We start from the raw sequence: 21593 nt of genomic DNA, 5'->3' as shown, positions 1-21593 counted from the left end.
TTAAGTTTCTCGGACAGACCTTGCCAGAATGCTGCCGCCTATGCCTCATTGTTTTAGCCGGTTTCAGCAGCTATGGTCCGAAATTCAACTGCGTACCGGGCCACGGGATGACTGCCTTGGGTAATATAAAACAGAGATGAAGCAGCGGTTACCTTGCGTCCGGGGGTATCGAAAACTCTGCGGAACTCTTTGGCAAAGCGGGCTATGTCACAAGTGAAGTCCGGCCTTTGTTCCCAGAAGGGTGAAGCCCAAGCCAAGGCATAATCAAATCAGCAGGGAGATGACATAGGCCTCTGTAACAGGGGACTTATCCCAGTTCAGTAATGTGCCTTTAATCTAGCAGTGTGGTAGTTAATTACTAAACACCACCTGCCTGATTAGATTGTTTACAAAAAGCCTGCCTTTGAGACAGGAAGTGACTCCTTAGCTCAGACTGAGAGCTGACCTTTGGAGCTGACCAGTCTTGAGATCTGCAGAGCTGATTTCAAGACACAGGGAAAACTACTACACCTGAAGCTGAACCAGGAAGTGAGAAGATTTTCCCTCCACGAAACAGATAAGACTTTTATTCTTAAGAGACTGCTTATATCTGGTTATTTCATGCTATATGTTTTTGGGCTGCGAGAAATGCTTGACTAAGGGAGATGTGAATTATTGCATACAGTAGAGGCAATGTTTATTCTAACATTTGCCGTAAACTAGCCGGGTTACATTCTGGGTATGTGCTGGGTATGTGCTGGGCTAGTTTGAGGCACGTTTAAGGCATTTCTGCATTGACTAACGACCCATAGGATTAACACAGCAGGGATCCCTGGCAGTCCAATTCAGTTTGAATGGGACTGCCGGGGACCCCCGCTGTTAATCTGATAGGCCATTTATCAATGCAGAAATGCTGGGGCTAGTTTAAGGAAAGTTTAAGGCATGTATTCAGAATGTACCTGGGTGTTTCCTGGGTTTTTTGGGGAATTGCCACTGGTTTTTGTTCGAATAAGAGTTGCCTCTACTGTAGTGTTTCACTACAAATACTCCCAAGTGAATAGAAGCTTTGTTCCCCCCCTGTGTTTGGATGGATTTCCTGATGAAAAGGAAAAGGCACAATAAAGCCTTATTATAATTTCACATTACAAACGTCTCCAAATTGTGTACCTCTGTGAACGTCCGTCTACAGCCACTTTAGATCACTGGGGCACAAAATGGGAGGGCATCGATTCAAACTGTATGGAACATTGGTTAAGAAACCCGCGACAACTGAGCAGTTCGCTGCAGTAGCGATTGGGTGTAGGAAGTCTGGGTTCGGAGACTGCGTTCGTTGGAACGGTTGCAGGAGCAGGCACTGCTGAGGGAACAGGGTCGACAGGGGCATGTTTTGCCTGGTCATTAATAGCTTGTACTGTCTGTTGGAGTAGCTCCATACGCCGACTATTCTGGTCAAGATATTTCTCCATTTTGTTAAACTAAGAGTGCATGTTCAGGACTCGACCCACCTCAGCGGGGTCCATGTGTGTGGGGCTGAGCATATTGTAATGAGTGCTCACCACAAACAGGATGGGACCACGATGCTTAGGTGGGGATGTTGGTATACACCGACCTACAACCGCGAGACAGCGCCCAGAGTGCAGAGTAGTAGTCGTGGAGCTGGTCAGGGTAGCAGAGTTCAGAATGGTCATGAAACTCACCGTGTCTAGGATTGGAGATGTCGGAAGGTCATTGTGCATAGCCAGGTTCCAAGAGAAGAGAAGGTGGGAGTCCAAAAGCAAGCTGAGGTCAAAGGTCAGAGAAGGCAGCAGTCCGGGTACAAGCTGAGTTCTGAAGGTACAAGAGAATGCAAAGAGCAACAGCAGGGCAGCAGAATGCTTGAGGCAAGCACTTCATTTCATAAACAGAAGTTTATGCTCAGACAGTTTGCCTCACGGCAGGCTGAGCATATAAGGAACAGATAACCAATGGGAAGGTTACTCCAGACTGTGAGTCATGAATAATTAGACATGTTCTGTCCACTGGTAAGCAGGGGCGGAGTGCACCACAGGTGTGGAGTAATTACTTATAGCATTAACCCCTCGAGTGTTCCTGATCATGTGACACCAGCGTGTAGTGGGATCAGGAGCGTCCTCCATTGCGTCATGGGACATGGTGCGGGGGCGAAGCCTAGGTCCTGTCTTGACAGAGGTACTGCGGTGCTTGCGCGAGGGGCGTCACCCAACGGGGGCAGAACTGAGGTCCAATCCTCACAGTAGCAGCCCGGCTGGGCTCACACTATGGTTGCTCAAATCTGCCACGGCATGGGAGCTAATAGGAAGCCACAATGTCATTTGTCGCAGCTTCCTATTTGCCCATGTGTCAGGGGACATTAACAACCAGATTCTCCGGTATGTATCTCAGGAAGCAGGTGGTCCTCGGAGCTGAAATTAACGGAGTATATACTTAGAACCCCAAAAATATTAAATTAGGAAATGCTTCTTTAATTCTGTAATGTTGTACATTTTTTAGAAAATATATATATATATATATATTGTCTTCTATTTTGCAGCACCACTAAGAACATAATGCCATGTATGGTTGTTTTGCTTTCCATCTTGCTGTATATATTGTTGGCAATTTTCTGTAAACATAAAGACCAGCATGAAGAAAAGAAGAATGGCTTTGTGTTGCTTCAGGATAATTCTTCAACTGACAAGCAGCAGTATGCTATAATAGTTGATATAGGTTTCCGATCTAGACCAAAATCAACTACTAAGGTATTTCTGAATTCAGATGCTCATGCTAGTGTGGATGATTTAACATATATGTTTGTAAACGCCTTCTGGCAACGGAAGACTTCTGTGGCGCATTCACTTGAACAGTATGGAAGGGATTTTATTGAATAGCATCACTTTGAAAATATGGGTTGTAATCTAATATTTTGGCAAAAACTGCCAGATTATATTTGCTGGCTCTGTCAAATGGCCAGTAGGATTTTAACAAGGTAATGCAGGGAATTCTAGATGAAGTCCAATCTCCAATGTCTACCGTGGTTCAAAGTGGAACTTTGTGATTCATCATTATTCAAATTTAAGCAAGCTCATAAAAAATATATTATTCTGAAGAATGTGTTAAAATGAAACATAGGCAAACCAGGGAACTGAAATTATTGTTTATCATAATTTCTTTGCAAGTGCTTAGAGAAGCAGAACATGTGAAATTTTATATGTTTTTTATAAATCCGTTCTGTAGTGTTAGATAAGACTTACTACAGTATATATTTTTTATTCAACACTTAATGCCATTTTTAATTAGTTTTAAAGCATCCTATGATTTATGTAGCAGGTTTTAACCGAGCTTCCAAGCTGTGCAAGATCTTGACAAAACTTTCCTATTTGTGATAATTTGTTGACAATATTCCCTGCAGTTTGAGCTATAAACTGTAACAATAGAAAATGTTACCATAGTAAAATAAGGATACATTGTAGCTTCTGAGTTAGGTAAAGTGTAATGAACGGATACCACGCTACAGCTAATTAAAGTACAGGGGGTGGTGCTCCAAGGTAAGGTAGTATATAAATACTAAAACAGAGAACAGGAACCTAGTTTGTGTACAAACGAAAAGAAGACAAACACAAACTTAAGTAAGGTAATTGAAGTGCAGCATCAGAGGAATAAACAGGTAAGTAAGCACCACAGTGAGGACACAGTTTCATCAATTCACAAATCCGTGACACACAACATGTGGATACCGTTCTCGTAGGGGTCACGTTATGATGTCCAGTTGTCCTTCCTGGTTAGTCGCTCGTCAGGGGTTACCGGTCTAGGATCTGCGTCTCATGAACACTGCCGTCGCCTGCAATAGCAGGGCTCCCCGCACCGTGATTCTCTAATTACTTCCGGATTGTTGCTCCCAACACTGACGACTTGCAACTGATGTCTACAGCATCATCTCTCGCTGTATGCCAGCAAGAAACAGCTTACAGTCCCTGGAAACCTCTGAGTTAAAAAAAGTAAGCGCCACCTAGCAAACCCTACTAGTTTTGCTTATTCATCAAGCTTCATCAGGGGTAGTGGCTGTATCTCTTCTTCATTCTTATATACCACGCAGCACTGATCAGGCTTAATTTGCCATTCATTAGTATGTTAAGGTGCCATAGTTTAAAGTGCAATTATAGAGCATATCCAATTAGCATTGTCAGCGCTGGTTGATACAAGAATACTGTAGCTCAGATTATTCACAATATTACATCCTAACTTGATATAAAATCTACTAAAACGTACATTTTATTAAAAAAAATATCGTTTTAAAATACAAAAAAAGTAATCATGAATATTAAAAGGAAAAGGACAATAGCTACATGTTCATTCAAACCATTGGGAACTTGTCATGGGTGCTCACCACAAACCGGACTGAACCGCGAGGCTGAGGTGGGGATATAGGAAAACCACCACCCTACAGCCGCGAGGGTGGGTCCGGTAAGCAGAGTAGTTGTGGATAGCCTGGGTCAGGGCAGGAGAATGTAGGATCGTAGAGGAACAGAAAAATATTGGGGAATGACCCCCTTGTGTCCCTGGGGCTACTAAAACCAAGGCTGTTTTTCAGTCCATAATGCATGAGGAGGAAGACATCACTTGATTATATATAAACAATAAACTTCATCCAATTGTAGACTAGTACAGGGTGGGGGGCGTTTTTCGGTAGAAGTACAGCTGGGCACCTCCAAGGAAATGCCCAAAGGTAAGTCCATGCAATCCGATACAGCCTCACCCTGTGTCCAGCGGAGAAGAGATCAGCGGTCAGTACTCATGAATTGCCTGCGTGATCTGCCAGTGTAGCTGAAGATGTCCAGCTGCGTGGTGCTGTCGGCTTGGTGATGTCGGCGTGCTCCAGCCGTGTATAGCAAGCCAGGTACGGAAAGGAAAAAGGAAATGACACGGCGGTCACAGCTCCTCCAATCAGCCTCACGCAAGTAGAAAAAATAAAAAACTTTATTTATTATGCAACATGAACAACAGCAAAAGAACACTCTGACGCGTTTCGTCTGGGGTCAGACTTTTTCAAAGAGTGAATTCCCTTCATATGCGGCCTCTCCTATATATACCATGACAGCTTCTGATTGGCCACAAGAGTATAATACTCCCCTTCTCAGCTGGAAGTAGAGTAGCCAATAATGAGCATTAAATCGTAATCTGTCATAGATACCTATATAAGAGATGCCCCATACGATATACAAAATACATACCATAATTTCAAAACATGTTAAAACAGAATAAAAACACGGGTTTAAAAACAAAAAGCTGATAGAACATATGTTGAAAAATTAGACTAGCAACTTAGAAAAAAGGGAGGACGGATTTAAAGGTATACACTCTAATTCAATATACTATTTATTATTAACTATACAAATTAATTCCTGGGTATATGATCCCAAAAGAATGATTTTGTGGACTATAAGGGACAGATATTCCTTTTATAGACAAGAGAATAGATGTTATCAAACAATATATACCACACACAGTTTGAAACATAATACATTATTCATTTTTAGACAGTACTAATTCATAAGATGGTATAATAGGATAACACCCGGACACCCCTCTGAGTCTAATTTAATCTACCAGGAAATGTTTCAACTCCCAATCCTGGTTGATACCCAGTGGGTGAAGGGTGCCCAAGGTGTAAATCCAGTACATTTCTCGCCAACTCCATTGATAGAAAGACCCTTATAAAACAAAAAACATTACAACGTAGTAGGGTTAAACAATCGTCTTTTTCCAATGACAATGAAGTAAGTCCTTTGTTTATTACCACCTATAATCGTCAATCACGTTCAATTTGTGATATTTTTAGAAAACATTGGCAAACATTATCCTTGGATAAAGACATTTCAGAATTTGTAAAGAATGGGCCACGTTTCGTGTTTCGGAAGGGAAAAACAATTGCCTCCCACTTATCACCCAGTCTGTTCAAGTCCCAGGTGGGAAACTTGAGAAATATTCCGAAAGGATTCTTTTCCTGTGGAAGTTGCACTATGTGCAAATATTCCAAATCCACCAAAGTGATACAGTTCAATAAGAATAACAATAAATACTATATGACTAGTTTTTTGAACTGTAATTCCAGTTATGTAGTTTACCTCTTGTCATGTGGGTGCGACAAAAAATATGTCGGGCGAACTATAAGACCTGTAAAGTCGAGAATTGCAGAACATGTTCGCCTGATTAAGAAAAGGGATCAAACGCACCCTGTATCTCGACATTTTTCTACGTGCCATAGGGGTGGTATTGATAACTTCACATTTTCAGTTATAGAACACATTCCTTGTCATATTCGAGGCGGTGACAGAGAGAATGTACTTAATAGGCTAGAAATGTACTGGATTTACACCTTGGGCACCCTTCACCCACTGGGTATCAACCAGGATTGGGAGTTGAAACATTTCCTGGTAGATTAAATTAGACTCAGAGGGGTGTCCAGGTGTTATCCTATTATACCATCTTATGAATTAGTACTGTCTAAAAATGAATAATGTATTATGTTTCAAACTGTGTGTGGTATATATTGTTTGATAACATCTATTCTCTTGTCTATAAAAGGAATATCTGTCCCTTATAGTCCACAAAATCATTCTTTTGGGATCATATACCCAGGAATTAATTTGTATAGTTAATAATAAATAGTATATTGAATTAGAGTGTATATCTTTAAATCCGTCCTCCATTTTTTCTAAGTTGCTAGTCTAATTTTTCAACATATGTTCTATCAGCTTTTTGTTTTTAAACCCGTGTTTTTATTCTGTTTTAACATGTTTTGAAATTATGGTATGTATTTTGTATATCGTATGGGGCATCTCTTATATAGGTATCTATGACAGATTACGATTTAATGCTCATTATTGGCTACTCTACTTCCAGCTGCGTAGGGGAGTATTATACTCTTGTGGCCAATCAGAAGCTGTCATGATATATAGGAAAGGCCGCATATGAAGGGAATTCACTCTTTGAAAAAGTCTGACCCCAGACGAAACGCGTCAGAATGTTCTTTTGCTGTTGTTCATGTTGCATAATAAATAAAGTTTTTTATTTTTTCTACTTGCGTGAGGCTGATTGGAGGAGCTGTGACCGCCGCGTCATTTCCTTTTTCCTTTCCCTACCTAGGATCGTAGAGGTACTTGCCGGAATCAGGGTCGGAGAGGTCAAGAGTATTCGAAGTCCAATGCCAGGGTCAAGGGGAGGAGAAGGTAGAAGTCCGATGAGCGAGCCGGGGTTCATGGATGCCAGAAGTCAGGAGTCTGGATATGAAGCAAGGGTCTGTTACAGGAAGACAAGTGCAGACTGCGAGGTAGCTTGTAGTAAGCACGACAAAAGACTGACTATGCTCAGCAATCAGCCTAGTGCTGGTTGCACAGAATACTGAGGGGGACCAATGGGGAACTACCAGCAGTGAGGTCAGATGTAGGTAGAGCGCTGGTAGGCTGAGGCTGGGTGTAGGACAGGTGTGGGAGGCTGTAGGTAATTTTGAGCCGCAGGGATGGCCATACATGCGAGCACGCGTGCGTGACACTCGCCGGGGATGGAACAGCGGTATAGCGCTTTAGAGGTAGTTGACAGATGTCGGCGCGCGCGGGGGTCTGCCCCGGCGGAGCGCATGCCCTGCAGGAGATGCACGTGCAGCCAGACAGAGGGAGGAGGAGATGCGGGGTCGGGTCTTGTGAGCCTCGGTGGCAGGAGGTGTGGGCAGTGGAGAGCCGTGACGGGACGCCGCGGGATGTAGGAGACGTGGCGCCGTTACAGAACTCTTGTATGCAAGTTGTAAATTAATTGTTGTTCTTTCTGCATTAGTTTTTTATTCTGATCTCCCCCTCTGATATGTTGGGGTATTTGTTCTAACCCAATGAATTTAAAAAGTGTTAAATCACTATCATGATAAAATAAAAAGTGTTTTGGAAGATTATGTAGTTTTTTATTTTGTTGAGGATTTTTTTAGCATTCTTTATATTGTTAACATGTTCTTTTATTCTTACATGCTCTCTTGGTTTTGCCTACATAATGAAGACCACAGGCACATGACATTTTGTAAACTACATATTTAAACTTACAATTTATGAAAGAGAGAGCAGGTGCAGGCGTGTAAGTGTCCTTCATGAAAAAATTGTAGATCTAAAAAATTAACTGATTAGTTACTGTCAGTGTGAGTGAATTTAGTATTAAGATCATTAGTGTTTAACCAAATAATAAATTCCTCCTGTGAATTTACATCCCCTTGCCAAATTATCCCCTTACCTGTTTGTTCAACACACAGATACCCAGCAAGCTCTAAAAATCCCCAACAATTACCACATATTATTTATATATACACAGTTGTGTGAAAAAGGAAGTACACCCTCTTTGAATTCCATGGTTTTACATATCAGGACATAATAACAATCATATGTTCCTTAGCAGGTTTAAAAATTAGGTAAATACAACCTCAGATGAACAGCAACACATGACATATTACATCGTGTCATAATTTATTTAACGAAAATAAAGCCAGAATGGAGAAGCCATGTGTGAAAAACTAAGTACACCTTTACTGCTTCCATAGAAATTAAGATGCTAAGTAGCAGACAGGTGCTGCTAATCAAATGCCCTTGATTAATTCATCATCAGCAAATTACATAGTTACATAGTTACATAGTAGATGAGGTTGAAAAAAGACGTACGTCCATCAAGTTCAACCTATGCTAAATTTAGACAACAGATACTTTATTCTATATCTATACTTACTTATTGATCCAGAGGAAGGCAAACAAAAAAACCCATTAAGGGGAAAAATTCATTCAATTTACCCCTGAGGAAGGAGGCAGAAGCTTCCGAAACACGTTGGGTGGTCCCTGATATCACTGCGCATTCTATATAGCTGTCCTGAGTCTCGCAAGCCTTGTTGTGCTGCTTCTTCATTGAAGCAACTATGAATTTGCCGCCATTAGCTCCCCACGCCACCGCGAGGAGCTTGTTATCTGACGGCTCATCTCTCCTGAAGCCTGGCGCTTCTGCGCATGTCCGAACCTCGGAGGGAAGTGGCAAGGTGTTCAGACTTCTTCCCCTGCACCTGTGATAGCGTGGACGAACGCTCCATCCACTGACTCTGCTGACTACACGTGGCAGACATCAGAGAGACGTGCAGGAGGTGTTTCAGCGCTCTACGAGAGGGGATACTCTCAGATTATCCACTGCCTAAAACCTTCCAGGCTCTGGTAAGCGGGCATTTCAGCCCGCTACAGGATAACATTGGGACCTTTACATTGTCAATTTTGTCTTATATATGTTTTTTATGATATATTAAATGTTTTAATTAGTCATCTGTGTGGTTCAGCAACACTGTTAGTCATTGTTTGTTTGTCCTGAGTGTTTTACAGTATTATACTATGTTTCCTCTTTTTTCATTTCATGTTTGATCATCGTCTGCTGAGATCATCATTGAATTCGCCATACGCCACCTGGTTGTATATACACATTTTTGATACTTATTATATTTCTGTTAGCGCCATTGATACCATTACAGTTCCAAATTTAGACAACAGATACTTTATTCTATATCTATACTTACTTATTGATCCAGAGGAAGGCAACTAAAAAAACCCTTTAAGGGGAAAAATGAATTCCTTCCTGACTCCAAGAATTGGCAATCCGATTAATCTCTGGATCAACATCCTTCCCATGTATACTTATTTGGTATATCCCTGTATACCTTTCCCATCTAAAAAGATGTCCAACCTTTTTTTGAACAAATCTATTGTATCTGCCATCACAGTCTCCATGGGTAATGAATTCCACATTTTAACTGCCCTTACTGTAAAGAACCCTTTCCTTTGTTGCTGGTGAAATTTTCTTTCCTCCAAACTTAAGGAATGGCCCGAGTCCTTTGTACTGCCCGTGGGATGAATAGTTCTTTTGAAAGCTCCTTGTATTGTCCCTGAATATATTTGTATATAATTATCATATCCCCTCTTAGACGCCTCTTTTCTAATGTAAATAAATCTAATTTAGCTAGCCTCTCCTCTTAAGTTAGAATGTCCATCCCCTTTATTAATTTGGTGGCTCTTCTCTGCACTCTCTCTAGTTCCATAATGTCTTTTCTTCGGATTGGTGCCCAAAATTGTACTCCATATTCAAGGTGTGGTCTTACTAATGCTTTGTAAAGGGGCATAATTATATTTACTTCCTTTCCATCCATTGCCCGTTTGATGCAAGATAAGATCTTGTTTGCCTTGCAGCTACTGCATGACACTGGGCACTATTGCTAAGCCTGTTGTCTACAAGCACTCCTAAATCCTTCTCCATCAAGGATTCCCCCAATATATCTCCATTTTATTTGTAAGTCGCCTTTTTATTCTTGCATCCCAAATGCATAACCTTACATTTATCTGTATTAAACCTCATTTGCCATTTACCTGCCCACGTTTCCAGTCTCTCCAAGTCCTTCTGAAGAGAAATTACATCCTGCTTTGATTCTATTACCTTACACAATTTAGTATCATCAGCAAAGATGGAGACTTTGCTCTCGATGCCAACCTCAAGGTCATTAATAAACAAGTTAAAAAGCAGGGGTCCCAGTACCGATCCTTGAGGTACTCCACTCACGACTTTAGCCCAACCTGAAAAAGTTCCATTTATGACAACCCTCTGTTGTCTGTCCTTTAACCAGTTTTCAATCCAGGTGCATATATTATTACTGAGTCCAATTTTCTTTATTTTGTACACCAACCTCTTGTGTGAAATCGTATCAAAAGCCTTTGCAAAATCTAAGTAGACCACATCAACTGCATTACCCTGGTCTAAATTCCTACTTACCTCATCAAAGAAACAAATAAGGTTAGTTTGGCAAGATCTATCCTTCATAAATTCATGCTGACTATTACTAATAATTTTATTTTCCATTAGGTATTCCTGAATATTATCCCGTATTAAACCTTCAAGTAGTTTCCCTACTATTGAAGTCAGGCTTACAGGTCTGTAATTCCCTGGGTGTGATCTAGCTCCCTTTTTAAATATAGGCACCACATCTGCTTTACGCCAATCTTGTGGTACTGAGCCTGTGGAAATGGAGTCCTTGAATATTACTGTAAATATAATGGTTTTGCTATTACTGAGCTTAACTCCTTGAGAACTCTTGGATGTATGCCATCGGGGCCAGGGGCCTTATTTACTTTAATTTTTTCAAGTCGCTTATGAACTTCTTCCTCAGTTAACAATTGGTCATTAATATGGAGGTTGTGGCTTCCTCCTGTGGCACTACTATTGAACTTGATTCTTCCCTGGTAAACACAGAGGCAAATAATTTGTTTAATACCTCTGTGTGGCAGGACGGCCTGTAGCCGAGGTCAGGGAACTGTCCACACGTGTAGTTTCAGGATAATGAAAAACGTTCAGTGGCTTTATTTCTCCACAGCAACATAACATGCGGGTACACGGTCCCTTTAAGCAAATAAATCCTGCTCCACGTTGGGAGAAAACTGACTAACACAGCAGTCCTAGCTAGCAGGCTGGCTGGCTAAACCATACCCAAACCGTAAGAGTCTTTTTAAGCAATCATGCAAACAAATTAAAGAAATCTTACTTTGGCTGCAGTAAGTAGGGTGCTGTATCCTTCTGGCTAGCAGCACATCTATCCATGTGCTCTCATCTGAGACAGGCAGCTACTGCTGGTAACAAGATCCTTATCTATCTTGCTGGCTCTCAGGTGTCAGCTTACATCATGATTAGCTAGCTTCCACCTGAGTTAACCCTTATGAGTGCTGGATGAAGCACTCAGACATATGTTTCCCAGGCATAACTGATAGGGGTTGACTTCACCCTGTCACATACCTCCCCTGTTTGTGTGTGGCTAGTGTCCCACACGGCTGAAGCCCGACCCTCCACTCCTTCCCTTGACAAAAAATCAGCATTTCCATGGTCATTTCCAGATCTATGCTGAATATCAAAAGAGAAGGGTTGGAGGACAATATACCACCTGGTCAACCTTGGATTTGTGTCCTTCATGGTGTTTAACCACTTCAAGGGCGCATGGTCAGTGACCAGGGTGAAGTGTACTCCGGCGACATAATGTCTCAAGGCCTCAATTTTACAGCGAGGCACTCCTTCTCAATAACGGAATACCTCACTTCCCTTGGGAACAGCTTCCGGCTGATGAACAGTATGGGGTGTTCAACACCATCAAATTGCTGAGACAGCACTGCCCCAGTCCTACCTCTGAGGCATCCATCTGGATGATGAAGGGCTCTTTAAAATCTGGGCTCCGAAGAGCGGGGCCCTCTGACAGGCACTTTTTTAGCATGTCAAAGGCGTCTTGGCACTCCCAAGACCATTTAACTTGGGTTGGGGCACTCTTTTTTGTCAGATCTGTTAGGGGTGCAGATATTTCTGAAAAATTGTGGATAAACCGCCGGTAATACCCTGCTAACCCCAAAAGGGAGCGGACCTGTGTCTTTGTTTGTGGGCTGGGGACTTCCGTTATGGCGGCCACCTTGCTAGCTAGTGGCCTTACTATCCCTCCCCCAACGGCATAGCCCAAGTATTTTGTAGTGGATTTACCCAGGGCACATTTTTTTGGATTTGCAGAGAGCCCTGCTTCTCTTAAGGACGTTAGGACTGCCCTTAACCTTTTTATATGAGACTGCCAGTGTCTGCTATAGATGACAATGTCATCCAAGTAGACCGCGGCATATTTCCTATGGGGTCGTAGTACCTTGTCCATTAACCTTTGGAATGTGGCTGGAGCCCCATGTAACCCAAATGGCATAGTAACGAATTGGTATAAACCAAGAGGGGTGGCGAAGGCAGTTTTGCATTTGGATTCTTCCGCTAGAGGTATCTGCCAATATCCTTTCGTGAGATCTAGGGTGGAGATATACTCTGCTTTACCAAGAGAGTCAAGCAATTCATCCACCCTAGCCATTGGGTATGCATCGAATCTGGATACAGCATTTACCTTTCACAGATCCACGCAAAACCTCACCTTCCCATTTGGTTTAGGGACCAACACTATAGGACAACACCATTCGCTGTGGGACTCCTCGATCACGCCCAATTCCAACATGTCTATTATCTCCCTCTCTACCAGGTCTTTTCGGCCCTCTGGCAATCTATAGGGACGGGACCGTACTTTTACGCCAGGTTCTGTCTCAATTCTATGGGACACTAAATCAGTCTGCCCTGGCAGCTCAGAAAAAACATCTGGGAACTGGTCACATAATTCTAGTAGGTCTGACCTTTGTTCCATTGCTAACTGCCCTCCCATGGGAACCTGATGGTCATTGTACGTACTACCCTTTGGAGGCTGTGGACCCAAATCCGTATCTCCTTCCCGAGGATGGATGTACAGCGATCTCATCGTTTTCCAGGGTTTCAGGAGGTTTACGTGGTAGATTTGTTTACCCTTCCTGGACCCTGGTTGAGAGATCTCATAGTTCACCTCCCCGGTGCGGCGGAGAACTTGGAAAGGACCCTGCCACTTTGCAAGGTGTTTACTCTCTGATGTCGGTAGTAATAGCATCACTTGGTCCCCAGGTTGGAAGATCCTCAAGCGGGCATTTTGGTTGTACTGCCTCTCTTGACGTTCTTGAGCAGATTTGAGATTTTCCTTAGCAAACCGACCTATCATGTCTAAGCGGTTTCTAAGGTCTATGACATACTGAAGGGTATTCTTGGAGGGGGAGGGCTCCTCCCCCCAGGATTCCTTCAATAGGTCGAGAATACCACGAGGTTGGCATCCATATAGGAGCTCAAACGGGGAGAAGCCTGTGGATGATTGGGGAACTTCTCGTACCGCAAACAATAGGAAAGGGAGAAGTTCATCCCAAGCTCGCTTTTCAGTGTCCACAAACTTCCTAAGCAGGGTTTTTAAAGTACGGTTAAACCTCTCTACCAATCCATCAGTCTGAGGATGGTAGACTGAGGTTCGGACGGATTTTACCTCCAATAACTTCAGGACATCCTGCATTAACTTTGCCACGAAATTTGTTCCCTGGTCAGTTAACATTACTTGGGGAAGTCCTACCCTAGAGAACAGTTCTAACAGCTTGTGAGCAACCTGTTTAGTAGTGGCTGATCTCAGCGGGAAGGCCTCAGAATATCTGGTGGCATAATCTACAACAACGAGTATAAATTTATGTCCCTTCGCAGAAGGTTCTAAAGGTCCGACCATATCTACCCCAATTCTCTCGAATGGGATGGCTACCTAGGGCAGAGGGACCAAGGGAGCCGGCTTCTGTCCTTTTTGGCTAGTTAACTGGCATTCAGGACATGTCTCACATAGTTTCATGATGTCACCATGTATGCCTGGCCAGTAAAACCGGGACGAGATGCGGTCTGTGGGCTTATCCCTGCCCAAATGACCACCCCATGGGAATGGTCAAACTTCTGACATACTCAGAGGCTTTCATGTTTCATGTCATGTCTGATATCTGGGTAGACACATTGGCACTGACTTGGTAGCCCAGTGACTCACCCAGAACATCGGTCCGGAAACTCAGCTCATAATACCGTTCCCACTGTTTAATAAAGACACTGTTTAATAAAATACACTGTTTAATATAGACACTGTTTAATAAAAAGACACTGTTTAATAAAATACACTGTTTAATAAAGACACTGTTTAATAAAATACATAATTTATACTTTTCTCTAAGTCGTATTGTTATGGGGAATAGAATTAGAATCTGCACTTATATTCCTACTAGCCATATTCCCCATACACTATACTAAAACTACATTAAAACTCCTTGTAACCTTATGTATGGTTGGAGTACCCCCAGATACGCTATACCAGGTTTTGGGTGATGTGGGCATTAACTGGGCATTGTAAGAGAGGTTAAGGCTGCACTCCACAAAAAAGAGAAAGATGCATACAATTTACCGGTGCTGCTGCTTCAAGGAAGTACCTGCCATAAACTCCAAAGTACACTGAAGAAAAGAAGGGATCCAGCGCTCCACGGATTTCTAAATAAGAAAGATTTATTGTGCCACACAACGTTTCGACCTTATGGTCTTTATCAAGTGACTAGGCACCATAAGGTCGAAACGTTGTGTGGCACAATAAATCTTTCTTATTCAGAAATCCGTGGAGCACTGGATCCCTACTTTTCCTCATTAACTGGGCATTCCATCTTATACTAGGGACCCCTTTACCGTTCTAGGGATACCTCACATCCCTTTGCCCCATTTTCCTTTCTGGTCTGTGTCGCACATGCATTTTCAAGGGGAGATTTTGCCGGAACAATGGGTCTCAATGTATCTGGGAATCCGACCTGATTCCCGGGTACATTTTTGGGGGTATCCAGCAACTGTAGAACACGGCTAGCGAGACACATTCTGACAAGACTTTTACCGTAAAGCCCTCCACCCCATAAAACTCATAGCTTAGCAATCTCTGCTTGCTGGAAGACCTGGAAAGGTAAAAACATAAAAAATTATTTATTGTCGCATAATTTACAGAGATGCATTGACAATCACTGGGCGGAAGAGCAGACACTCCCGAACCCCAATACATGGATCAGAGGTAACCAGACGGGCTTAACCTTAATTGTTGAGCCTGGTTGCCTCCTCACTATCACAGTGATAATTCAATGCTAATAACTGAATGGAATCAGGCTTTAATGAGTGGTGTTCAGCTGCTGGTAGTCAACTGATAAAGACTTATAAAGTACCAGCTTAATATATTACACAACTCTGTTATCTAGTAAAGACCTAACTAGCCGATTTCCCTCCAATATCAATGAACATGGAACAGGGCAATGGTATTTGAGTTCCCCTGCAAAGCTCCAGCAAACCAGCCTGTCTAATAATGCAGGAGCGTGTGTTTACAAAATGGCAGGATACTGCAAACATGTAGCCAGAGAGAACAGTTTGTGCGGTCACAGTGAAACTCCTGAACATGCATGTAACTCTAGCCTACCAGCAGGGTTCAATTGTGGTCATCACGGGTGGAAGCCCTGTGGATATCTGAGGTAGATTGATATGATAGTGTAAGTATGCTGATTATGATAGTGTAAGTATGCTGATAACATCTGTTGTATCAGGATATTTACTTACCATATTCCTTAGATAAACCATAGCACACAATGTGTGATAATCTAATATAATAACTGATGGTCAGGCTGTAGTGAGTGGTATTAAGCTACTGATAGTCAACTGATAAAGACTCATAAAATTCCAGCTCAATATTTTACACCACATTGTTATCTAGTAAGACATGGCCAGCCAATTTCCCTCTAGTATCAGCGAACACTGAACAGGTAATGTTATTAGAGTTCCCCTGCAGCGTTCCAGCAGACCCTGCACAAACTATTCTGTCTGTCTACACTGTTGCGGTATCCTGCCTCTTTGTTAACACACGCTCGTGCATTACTTTGTTTGGTTCTTTGTTTATAATAAATTGGTTTTAAGAAAATGAATAATTCATCCAGTTGGTCAGAAGAGTGCTCAAACTAGGTTCTTGTTCTCTGTTTTAGTATTTAGCTTCTGACTTACACTGACTGAAGCAGCCATTATGTTAGCCACACAATCAGGCTTTTTACAGATTTATAACATAAGCATGAAACAATTTGGTTATTTTAGGTTAGAATATAGAATTATACATTTGTGGTTCATGATCTGAACAGTTGTTGACCAGAGCACATGTCCAAGATTCAGTGATTTTCTTACTCGGTCAATGAATGTAGTAGGTGTGGGCAACTTTTTCCTCATTGCATTTGTTTTTTTTTTAATGAAAGCACAGTAGTTATACATGATTTTGCAGCTTAAAAAAGACCTATTAATTTCCAATAATATATTCTGCAGTGGAAAATGTTTACATTTGATTCTACTTTTCAAACGATTTATAACTTTTTCGCAAAATAGAGAAGCTCAACCAAATGTTGCTAAGTTTATCCATCTCTATTAATGACGAGTACTTTAATGTCCAATGATGAGCTGAGTGAACTAAACCAACTAGAAATCTATAACACACAAAAAAGCGCTTAACTATTAAAACAAAATTGTGACTAAACTATACTTATAATAAGGCTAAAAAGGCAAAAGTGCTATAACCACTAGTGCTTGTGGAACCTATGTGAAATGGTGCCAATCTATGTGTGTGAACAGTGAATGACTCTAGTACAATCTAAAATAATCCCTCCCTCATATAATAAGGGGTAACAGGATGGCAGCCTATGGACAGAAAAAACGGATCCTTCCAATGGGATCTGTATGGAATATGGTAATAAAGTGCTTACTTTCCTGGGCGCAGGCCCTGATATACAATACCAGTCTGATGAGCAAAAAACAGTCCTATAGAGGAAGATATGGTGGGTCAGTCTCTTAGGATCACAAGTGAGCAATGTTCAATCCTCCATATCAGTCCATGCTGTGTTGGAAAGAGAGGACACAAACACACACCATTGCGCAGCACAATAAAAGCCCCGGAGAATCCTCTCCCGCTGGTGGCTACTTACAATATAGTAGTAGTCTGCATTCGTTGAAAGGTATCTTTACACAGGAATGGATAGCTGTGGAAGGGATAGCTGTCTTCTCCGCTTGCCGCACTCCTATCAGTCTCAGGAGAGAGGGAAGACAGACAAAGACACACAATTGTGCAGCATTTCTCAGTTTAACAAGACCGACACCAGAAGCTAGCTACAGTACTTACAAAATAAAGGATGTATGCAATCTTTGAAAGGTATCTTTACATCTGGTGATAAAGGGTCCAGGATGAGGGGAATCCTGGAGAGGCAGAGCAGGCAGGAAGTGTCCATCCCATAGTTTTCACAGGGTCTTATCACACTGCACGCTAAACGGTGGATGACCTCCCAGAGAAGGCTGCTATCCTGGGGCCAAGAGATCACCCGGGGACAGCCGATTCCCCTCATCCTGGACCCTTTATCACCATATGTAAAGATACCTTTCAAAGATTGCATATATAATTTATTTTGTAAGTACTGATGGGGCGGCTGTTTTTCGAACACTTCACGCGGTAATTAATGCGGGAAACCGTGATCACAACGGGGTCAACATTTGGTGTGTTTAAAAAAATGACCGCGGCACATTAGATGACAAAAGCAGGGACCCCTGCTGTGTGAATGCTACTGGCGTCGGCCTTTGTGTAATAGACGCACAGAAAGAGAGTCTGAATCAGTCACTCTAACTGCGCGCCTCTCACAGGCGATCGCGGGGGTTTTATTAAAATTCTAAAATTACAGTTTTGTAGCAGGGGAATTCCGGAGCTCAACCACATTGATTTCAGGTCCAGGGACCCCCTACTTCCTGAGTTACAGGCCCCGTTATGGGGTGCCGGTACACCCGCCATGTTAAAATCCTGTGGGATCGAATCTATACAATGCAGAGGGATACCGGCACCCTATAACAGGGCCTGTATCTTGGGAAGTAGGGGGTCTCCAAGGCTAAAATAAACTTTGTTTAGCCCGGAAGATCCCCTGCTCCCCCACACTAGTATCAAACACCCCCCCTCCATAAAAGAATCATTACCATTACCTTAGCGGGTAGCTGATAAGGTAATGAAGCTGCTTACATTTTTTTTTATTCATAGTGTGTGTGAGCAAGGGATCTCCTGAGCTGAACAAAGTTGATTTCCGGTCCGGGGACCCCCTACTTACTGCTGCGGCCAGCTTTATCCTAACGTTTGCCCGGAATTGTTTTCGGCTGGGTGCAGAACTTGGCCGCACGCCAGCCACGCGCCAGCCACCTTCCCCTCCCCACGTGCGCATCTTCGTAGCGCCTCATGACGCCCGGCTGCTCACCTCGTGATCCCCAGCTGATCCACCTGGCTGCTCCGCATCTTCACCTTACCCCATCAACCTTCGGGGATGCCGTGGAACCCTGGCACGTGTGACCAGCGCCACTGACGCGCCAGGAAACAGCCGCGAGACAGCCGCGTCTGCCCGCACTTTGCGGTGGTAGCCGCTTTAGAATAAAGGCGGCCGCCAGTGTACCGAGTTACAGGCCCAGTTATGGGGTGCCAGTATCCCCGCCATGTTAAAATTGTGGGTGACGTGACCGCGGGACTAGAGGGAAACGGGCACCCCATAATGGGGCTTGTATCGCAGGAAGTAGGGGTCCCCGAAGCTGAAATAAACTTTGCTCATTTCAAGAGACCCCCTGCTCACGCACACAATAAATAAAAATTAAAAATGTAAGCAGCTTCATTACCTTAGCGGCCATGCATTGCCTGCTAAGGCAATGAAGGGGTTAAGGCACAGGTGCCAACCCTGTGTGTAATAAAACTAAAACATGGCCTACACAGTACAGTACACTTAAATAAATCACCCCCCCCCGCCCCACCAAACACACTTACATTAATGGGCCAAATAACTATTATCCAGATAGGGATAATAGATTATTTGGCACATTATTAAACACATTAACTACAGTAGCATAATAAAATAAATACAGTTCTACTGTACTAACCACTGCAAAACAGTATGAATCCCCTCCACCAGCAAAGCCCATCTGTCCTCCGTTGCCAAAAATACAAAGCAAATACATTCTGACACATACAGTAACTTCTCCAAAAAAACACACCACAATGCAAAATAAAATAAATCTCATCTTCCAAGAACACAGCACCTACAGTACAGTACAGTTGGCAAATCACTATCTAACAAATGGCTATCCAAAAATTTAATTTTACAATGTCTACAGTACATGATGCAAATAATCATGTACTGAACACTACAGTATGCCAAGCAATGCTCTAAATAAAATAAATACAATACCATCAATCAATCCATTGACAAATCAATTACAATACAATCCAAATCAATTACACAATTCACTATTCAAATCCTAGAAACAAAATAAGTAAACGGAAATAAATTGCCATCAATCAACAAAATCTAACCAACAAAAAGCCACTATTAAAAAGCAAGCCCCACCCCCTGAAATAAACTATTGCAAACACATTTGCACACCAAGCTGCAAAATACAGTTAAAAATGCATCAAAAAAAAGCAAGCAAACATGAGCAATACAAGCTTTTATTAGCTCTATATTATGTATATCCATAGGGACATACATAAATACAGGGGCAATAAATGGACATAAAAAAAAAACCAATCACATTAAAACAAAAATTCAAAACCTGTACAAGCTAAATAAAATACATTTCTCTTGTTTACTTACCATTAGATGACCCACTCACCGACTCGGAACAGCATGCTCTCGAACCAATCCACGCACAGCAAACAGGAACCCATAAAATAAAAAACCATAAGGGAGGACCTCCCCTCTAAGAAGAAGTCCGGGGCGTGGCAGCAGAAGACCCCAGAAGACCCCAGAAGACCTGGAGAAGGTAAAGAAGCCCCAAGACTGATGCAATGGAGTACAAGTACTGTAGAAGAAAGAAGACAAAGACATGGTTTTTTATTTTATAGTTTTTTATTTTGTTATTTTGTAATTGATTTGTGAATGGATTGATGGTATTTATTTTATTTTATTTGAAGCATTGCTTGGCCATGTTTTTTTTGGAAATGTTACTGTATGTGTCAGAATGTATTTGCTTTGTATTTTTGGCAACGGAGGACAGATGGGCTTTGCTGGTGGAGGGGATTCATACTGTATTGCAGTGGTAAGTACAGTAGGACTGTATTTAGTTTATTATGCTACTGTAGTTAATGTGTTTAATAATGGGCCAAATAATCTATTATCCATATCTGGATAATAGTTATTTGGCCCATTAATGTAAGTGTGTTTGGTGGTGCAGTGGGTGAGGGGGGGTGATTTATTTAAATGTACTGTAATGTGTACAAGAACTCCTTCCACAGAAGGCAAGTAACAGCGCACAGCCATAGGACAGAACAGAGGAATGGCTTCTGATGGTGACTAAAAAAAGTTTATTGTGAACAGAGTATACAGCTGACGGATCCTCTGACGCGTTTCAGCCCTCAGGCCTTTGTCAAAGAGTGATCCGTTATTTGGCCCATTAATGTAAGTGTGATTGGTGGGGGGGGGGGGGTGATTTATTTAAGTGTACTGTACTGTGTAGGCCATGTTTTAGTTTATTGACAGGGAATAGTTCCGTGGGCGCCTATAAAATTTTACCACTATAAAGGATATACGAAAACCAAGCCTGTTGGTTGTGAAGATTGTTGATCCTCACGGTGGGCTTGAAAACAAAGAGAAAGCACAACACATAGCGTAATACTGTTGAAACATTAAACAAACAACATATAAGACAACATATAACAGCTGAATACTGAAATGGTATTTTTAGGACAATAAAATCATTTAATAACAATTAATATTTAATATAATGCACAATTTGCATGGACATATAGATTTAGGCAATTAAAAATCTGAATAGGTGGTTCAACTGCTCCGTAGCACCAATGTTGATGATAGCAATGCCTACTCACCAGATGGAATAGGTTTGCAGGCAGTGGATATTTTAGAGAGTATCCCCTCTCATCTGTGTGCTGCTCTCTGCTTAGCTGGCGTCTCTGTCGGCTCGTGGGTGCAGCTCATCAGCAGGGACTCCTGCAGCTCCAGGAAGCACGTCTGAGCAGATGGAACTCAGCTGCAGCTGATTCAGCACGATGACAGCCACGGACCAACGTGAGCTCGTCTATCTGCTGCTCACTGCTAGCTGGCGTCTCTATC

The 21593-nt window shown here is 42.3% G+C and overlaps 1 protein-coding gene across 1 annotated transcript in view; it reads left to right on the top strand.

The window, feature by feature from the left end:
• Positions 1 to 2543: 2543 nt before the first annotated feature.
• LOC142488221 (polycystin-1-like protein 1) overlaps positions 2544 to 21593 on the top strand; it is a 97698-nt gene continuing 78648 nt past the window's right edge. The window contains exon 1 of the mRNA XM_075588594.1: positions 2544 to 2735. Within this exon, the coding sequence (XP_075444709.1) occupies positions 2544 to 2735 (192 nt within the window). The remainder of the gene's footprint in view (positions 2736 to 21593) is intronic.

The sequence above is a fragment of the Ascaphus truei genome, chromosome 2 (genome assembly GCF_040206685.1).
Source record: "Ascaphus truei isolate aAscTru1 chromosome 2, aAscTru1.hap1, whole genome shotgun sequence".
NCBI classification, from domain to species: Eukaryota; Metazoa; Chordata; class Amphibia; order Anura; family Ascaphidae; genus Ascaphus; species Ascaphus truei.
Note: the sequence above shows the minus strand (reverse complement) of the source record. Positions and strands in the feature narration are given on the sequence as shown.